We start from the raw sequence: 7,693 nt of genomic DNA, 5'->3' as shown, positions 1-7,693 counted from the left end.
TAACTAAATTAAACTCAAATTATATTTATAAATTGTTTACAATCTTTAAGAAATAATTTTAGAAATTGGGTTTAAAAATGGACAAAACTTAATCCAAAATGTCATCCAATGAAAAAATAAAACATTTATGAAGTTTTAAGGGTATGTGATTTTCCTAGGAATTGCTAGAAGAATAATTTAATGAAAAGTCTTTAATTGAATAAACTATTGCTGAATTTTTTTTAAAAAAGAAAGTGATTGAATAAACAGTTGGATGTCTCTATTTTCTTTAAAAAGGGTTAACTCCAAAATGACTTAAAATGAAATGCATTTTCAATCTCCCACTGATTTTTTTGATTTTTAGAAGTTTTTATTTATTTTATCATATTGGAATTTTTTGTCTGAATTTTGTCTTTAAACCTTTAAAATAAAGCTTTTTAAATTCCATAATGCAGTAAAATTCTGTAAATCCATCATGTTGACTATTTATAACTCATAATATCCATTGGATTAAAATACATCAAAACTTGTTGCATCATCATTATTATTATTCAGTACTTTTTATTTTGGCTGTAAAACTAGTGAAACCCAGAATATTTCCTCCCTTGTTCTTTTCACTGTTACTAGACTTCTATAAACATTTGTGAAGTATTTAGTTTTATTTTTATTTTCATTCCTAGGAACTTTAACCCTTTTACTCCCAGTGGGAGAATTTGTCCCAGTGTATGCTTCCAATTGTCTGAAGGATAAAATAACTGCGGGAAATGGGATTGCTTCCTCTTACCACTGGGACATATTTTCCCTATCACAGGAACACATTGTGACGTCTACTACTGGGATGAAACCCATTTGCCTCCAAAATACTAACACTCGTATTTTCTATCCATAAGGCCTCATTAACTTTTCAATACTAATTATTTTGTTTTCTCAATTTTATCAATTTCATGTAACTCATTCATAAAAGTTCATAATTGGTAGTGAAAGGGCTAATGAACTCAGAGTTCATTGAACTTTAATAAATCCTTTATTCAGCAGAAAAACTCTGTATATCCAAAAAAACAAATTAAGTAACACAAAAAAATAGCTGACATTAGGAAAAATATTGATGAAATTGGATTCAGTATGATGTTGTGTCTGAAGCCAAATTTTAAGCAATCGACTCGAATAATTGACTTCAAAGTTTTTTCCACTTTCTGTAAAAAAATCTTTATGGTATATAGAGAGTTTTGCAACTCCCAACTAATGTGTGAGAAATTTTTGAAAAAATATGTAAACAGGAAAATTACGTGAAGTAAAATAATTGTTTCTCTTTTTAAATAAAGGAAGATGATCCAGGCACAGTCAAATAACTCAAGAATCTTTGACTTTCTTTCATTCTGTAAGCCCTGGAACATGGAGCAAAACGTTGAATCATAATAAATTGTTTATTTCCTATTTGAGTTACTTTAATCTTTCTTTTATTAATTACACACAGTCAATCAACAATCTTCCAAATAAATTTTTTGTTGCATGTGGTTTTGTAAGTCCAAGCCATTATTCATTTTACTTTTTATCTAGGTAGGAATTTATCATACATAAATATGAGATCATTTTAAAGTAATTTTATATAAAATATACACATGTAATGTAAAGGTACAGTTGACTTACAGTTATTCATTATAAAATTATTGAAAACATAAATAATAAATAAACATTAAATAAATATTAGAATATGTACAAAACAACCTAGATTCCTAAAATTATTTAAATTATAAAACACTACAATTTCTTACAATAAATAAACCAATTTCAGATCAGTAGGAACTTGACACAAACCTTGCATTTTGTATAGCTACAATTGTTGGTTGTAACATTATTTAAATATTTTAGTTTACTATAAACTTATCAAATCCTTTGGTATTATATATTGTTCCTTAATGCAAGATAATTGTGAAACAGTCTCAGAGTCACAATAAAAATCGTCCATAAGTGACATTCGATTAAATTATTAAAAATAGTCAATAAAATAAATAGCAATTAATTTACCAACACATTTTGAAGTAAAAATATATTTAATACTAAGAATACTAAAGAACAGTTAAATTTCAAGAATATTCTTTTTTGTTAAGAAAAGAAAATTCCATAATTTTTATTCTGCTTCAAAATCTCTATTTAATAAATCATCACAGATACTAAATCAATTTTCTCCAATGAACAATTCAATTGGAAAGTACAGACAGGGCACATTATATATTACTAAGTATGTTTTTATCGAAAATTCAAATCTGAATTCATAAATAAGAAAAAAATAAACCCGTGTCTCCACACTTTAAAATCCCTCTGCTGATCAGGTCAGCAAAAAAGATTACATTGACCCATTCTAAATTCTAATTTCTTACACAGACGCAATGAGCACATCATTGAAGAAATCAACTTAAATAAAAAAAATTTTATGCTTCATTGAAAGATTCTAAATCGTTTTAAATTTTTGTGATTATATTTAATCATATGGGGAAAGCTGATCATATAATTTTTAATTAATGTTTAAATCTGGTTTCAGTGTTGAAACAAATGGATGAATAATCATAAAAGTGAAATAATGATGTTTGACTATGAAATATTAATTGTACTAAAACAATTCTATCCATGCCAAGGTGTCCACAATGTTATTCATCCAGATGTCCATGGCAATTTAATAAGTATTCATATTTAATCTCTATTTGATAGTTATACAAAATTTGAGTTCTGTGGATCATTACGTTCTACAGCACGATATTTTGATCTGAAGCAGAACTTTTCTAGAGCTAATTTCCTCACTTTTGCATCTCGAACAACAAAAACCAGGAAAACAATGATTCCATGAAGAGTATTAAATGTATCGATGAAAATCCATAATTGAGGCATAGTATCTTGATACTTGGAACTTGTCACAAGCCATGATATAACTTCGAGAACCCAGTTCAGTCCCATAGCGCAAAAAAGAAGTACAGATTCTATAAAGCTGTAAAAACAAGCAAATTATTAATTATTGCAAAAATAAATCAAATAAATGAAATGCTTTAAAATATATAAAGTCCATTAATTATCAAGCACTACAGATTATAATTAAGAAAACTGGTTCCTCTTGATTCTTCCATTATGAAAGAGATATTAGAAGAATTGTAAAGTAAATTGGATTTAGAAGGCTTTATGTTAACAGTAGGAATGAAGGACTTACATTTGTTTTCTTTTGTTGATCATTATTTGTATAGCCACATCTCGCATATTGCTCAATGGTCCCTTCTTATAATTTACATGCATATACCAAATCGTAAGAAGAAAAAACACCACATTAGCCACCAGGAGGATTGATATGGGTCCATAGAAATATGAAAGTTTTGCATTATCATCTGAAATGACAAAAAAAAAGATTGGAACATCAATAAGATATTGTTACCAATATACTAGTAATTTGGAGTTTGCAGTGTAATAATAGAGTTTATATTTCATAAACATTTATCAGTTTATTAAAATAATATTTAAAAATTTTTATTACAATTAATGATTACAACTTTAAAAATATAATACAACTATATTATGGTTAGATTTTATATCTATAAGCATTTTCTTTTGAAATTCTATAAGAAATAATTGTTCATTTAAAAACCTACACTTGTTTAAAAAAAATGTCTACTTGATAATGTATCACTTTCTAGTACATACTAAATAAAAACAAAAAACCTCGGAGAACTGCGTATGATTATCAGGCATCCTAAGTATGCAATCCTACAAAAATGCAGTTTTATGCATAATTAAATTACTAGTATTGGAAGGTTAGAAGTTGACCATTTTTAATTTAAGGAAGATGGCCTAGGTGATGGTCAAATAAGGGTACTAAAAAATGGCAAAAAAAACTATTTATTAGAAACCTCTCTTTTGCCCTACATTGCATGGCATTATTATTATCCTCCTACATTATTTATTTATCTATCTTTCTACATTCATCCACCTCCTTGATTTATTTTTTATTACACCAAACTTATTTCCTTTTTTTAGTTTTACCACATTTGTTATAGATTTAAATTAATTATTTTCACTTTTATGTTACATTTTTATTTCAATTATTCATTACTGTATTTGTATGAATATTTATTCTATTCATTTTACTTCAATATTCTTTTAAATTTACTTTGCTCATGTTTATATCTGTTATGTATAATTTTTCTTTATGTAATCTTATTGTATTACCATACTTTACAATGTTTCTATCTTATTTATTTTCCCCTGATGAAGCCCTGCAATGTGTAGCAAATTTTAGTTTTGTAATAAATCATTTTTTCACTATTTTAAAACACTTATTTAACTGCTATCCAGGCTAAAATACTAGTACAAATTCAAATTATTAATGATAATTTTTTGGTATTTTATTAATCTTCACAATGATTTATGACCCACTGCAATGGACTCACTAAACAGGGAAAATAAAGAACTATATTAAAATTTAATATTGACTTACCTTTAAACCAACAAGTTTCAAGACCAACATTTGGCTTAATTATATAAGACGTAGGAATTGTAGGTGTAAGGTCCATTATTAATGAGATTGCCAAGATGAAAAAAGGACAACCCCAACCATATACTGAATACCAGAAGAAGATACTTCTGCGTGATGTACTTTTCCTGGTGAAAACTTCACTTTTCCTATTTGAGGGAAAAAATAACAATGTTATTTTTGTTTTTACAACTTTGTACAGTTAACTTTTTAAAGTTCAATTTTAAGGAAAGCTATTAATAATATTTGTATTATTATTTTCAGAAATCTGTTTTAATATGTTATTTAGATGAGTAGAGTAACCATCAAAGATTTTTCATTTATGTTCTAAAAAAAGTTACTAACTAGAGAATATAAAGAACTTTATTTTAAAATTAAATATAAAGTAAATTCATACTAACGTCATTGCTCGCCATGTGTGAAAACACATAACATTCAACCAAAAGAAGCTGGCAACAAAAAAGAATTGTATCAAGAACGCTAAAAAAAAAAAAGATAAAATATTCGTGTTAGAAATGTAATAGTCATAAAAAATTTAAAACAGCTTTAAGGTATTCAATATTTATGCAACAAAAAAAAAGTTTAAATACATGTTTCAGTGACAAAATTTATATATTACATTCGACAAATTCACAATATATTCTATTTTAGAACACTTTAAGCAAATTATGTTTTTAAAGGTTTGATAAAAGATGTTTTTGTCTCTTTTAGTTTTATGTAATTTTAAATTGAATTACTATGAGGACTTTTTACTTCAGATAAACTACCCTTGATTGCAATTGTTTTACATAATCAATTACTATTGTTTTTTATTTTGAAATCTTAAATATATGTTGCTAAATAAATCTCTACATATTTACATAAGTAAAATAAGTAACAAAAAATATGTTAAAGACATTTACCAATGCTTATGCAGGCATTCTGAACTAACATGTCTCCTTCAAACTGAACATAAGAGAGGCTTGCATAGGCAATTGCAAGACAGGATGAATAACAAATCAATATTTTGCCATGAATTGTTCGCAATTCTTCTATAAGTAGGTATATAGCCATGGTAATAATCAAAAAGGGAATAGATATCAGACAACCTGAAATAAAATAATATAAATCAATATATGACGGAATCATCTAACAGAAAATAAATGGTTAGTTCATTTGAGATATTAATTTTAAAACAGCTCATTATCTTCAAAGTTTTCAAAGAGCTCAGCAGAAAGTGTAGATGGAGAGTATGTTTTTGTCATTCTTTGATTTCCACATAGTCAAGTGGCTTGGAATTTATATCTGTTGTTTTTTTCTTGTCTTAATTAGCATGGGCTCAGTATGGCACGTGTCATAAATTAACAATTTTTTTTAACTATGAAAAATTAATTTTACTAAAAAAAATTGTAACTTAAGAGTTAATGCCTGAGATGAAAAATCAGAACAATTATCAAATACGGTAATTCTTCAATTTTAACTCAATATTATTAAGTGAACCCAAATTTGCTGTTTATCTCATTTTAATTGATGTTGAAATATACCTTTCAACTTAAAAAAAATATTGTAAATGGCAGAAGGCTTAATGACCAAGTTTTTTAATGTTCCTATATTTTATATTATTTTTAGTGAACTTAAGTTTATTTTTCTTGCAATAGTTTTTCAAAAACTGATAAAAACTTTTATTTTTCATGGGATTTTTGTTATTATTAGTTTTCATATAATTTAAAAACCTTTCTATTACTTATTTTTTGTTTTTATGTCAAAATCATTTTTCTATAATAAAAGTTAAACCAATTTTTGAAATTTATAACTTGTTCTTCCTTTTGTAAAACAGAACAGAAATTAGGCTAAGATCTAAATAAAAGCCCTTAGTGTTTTCTCTGTCATTTGTTTCTAGTTGTGGACCTATTGTGTCTATTTGTTTTGTTTTATTCTGACAGACCCTTAACTGTTATTGGGTCCATTGGTGAGAAAGAAACAAAAAATAATTCATTTCTAAAATAATTTTAGTAGATATTTTTTAAATTTATAATTACATATTTTTAAAAATATATTACTGAAATAATACTGACCAATCCTGAATAGCTTCATTCCAAAGTCATTCCAATAGCGATCTGGTAGGGGTGGGGGAAAGCAAAGAAGTGGGAGAACTTTAACTGTACCATCAGGTTCTTCGAAACTTTCTAGGCAATATTCATCAGGCGAAAGTTCATTTTCCTCATGGAAAGGAAGACTAAGGTAACCAGTCGGAAGGAGATAAAACTCGTCCATACTGTCTGTACTTGGCTCTAATCGATACCTAAAAATTTCAAGTAAATTATAATTAAAAAAAAAATTATTAAGTGTAAACACAATAAATGATTATACATAAATTGAATAAAAACATCAGTGATTATTATTAAACAAACTGTTCCTCAACAATAATTCAACTGAACAAATTAAAAGTAGTCTTATTCTCTATCTAAAGTATACTTCAAATGATAATCAAAAATGGTTTAGTTCTTATCTAATATTTGGCATTTATTGGAATACATAGAACAGAAAGATATTCTGTGGGTTTAGATCTGAATTAGAGGTGAAATGGAGGAAGTAGGGAGGGGGGTCTAAATATTATGAAGGATTCTAGGTCTAGGTTCTTAGGGTCTCTAACAGAAGTAAACAAATTTGATGGCACATATCAAGAGGTTTTCAAGATGGAGAAGGATGAATTTCGCATAAGTGAAGGATAAAAGAATTCTTATTTTTTTCTGAATATAAATTAGAGTTGTTATATGTTGAGGAGAGGGAAATGTTTCTTAAATAGATTAAGAACTCCTCATGTATACCAAATTAATATCTTAGTATCTTGGACCTTCTTACTTTGGCTAGAAAAGATTAGTGAACTCTATGATAACCACCTCATATGTTAAGAGGAAAAGGAAAAACAATGTTAATTAATATCTTTTTGGAAATCCATCCATTAATAACACATAAGCTATTATGTTTGAAAAAATGATTTTACTTTCCAAATTTACACCTGTCCCCTATCACTAAATCCACCATCTCAGGTGTTGAATCCTTAAAAATTGGAACAAATGACAGGTTTTTTTCAACACAACCACGTTCAGGTTCGATTGAATATTGCAATGGGCAGCATTTTGGAATCCTAGGAACATCATCATTTCCTTGGCCTGAAAAAAAAGATTTAATTTTATTAGTTAATTAATATATTATATATTAATT

General features: G+C 26.9%; 1 protein-coding gene across 1 annotated transcript in view; it reads right to left on the bottom strand.

Moving 5' to 3' along the window:
• Positions 1-1,565: 1,565 nt before the first annotated feature.
• LOC106683059 (G-protein coupled receptor Mth2) overlaps positions 1,566-7,693 on the bottom strand; it is a 9,375-nt gene continuing 3,247 nt past the window's right edge. The window contains exons 2-8 of the mRNA XM_014424271.2: positions 7,473-7,641; positions 6,544-6,770; positions 5,392-5,577; positions 4,891-4,969; positions 4,454-4,638; positions 3,176-3,347; positions 1,566-2,959 (exon numbers count right to left, since the gene is read on the bottom strand). Coding sequence (XP_014279757.1) covers positions 2,686-2,959; positions 3,176-3,347; positions 4,454-4,638; positions 4,891-4,969; positions 5,392-5,577; positions 6,544-6,770; positions 7,473-7,641 — 1,292 coding nt within the window. The 3' untranslated portion in view covers positions 1,566-2,685. The remainder of the gene's footprint in view (positions 2,960-3,175; positions 3,348-4,453; positions 4,639-4,890; positions 4,970-5,391; positions 5,578-6,543; positions 6,771-7,472; positions 7,642-7,693) is intronic.

Source organism: Halyomorpha halys, unplaced genomic scaffold (assembly GCF_000696795.3).
Source record: "Halyomorpha halys isolate HHAL.00 unplaced genomic scaffold, Hhal_1.1 Scaffold459.1, whole genome shotgun sequence".
Lineage (NCBI taxonomy): Eukaryota > Metazoa > Arthropoda > Insecta > Hemiptera > Pentatomidae > Halyomorpha > Halyomorpha halys.
This window is presented reverse-complemented; position numbering and strand designations above follow the sequence as displayed.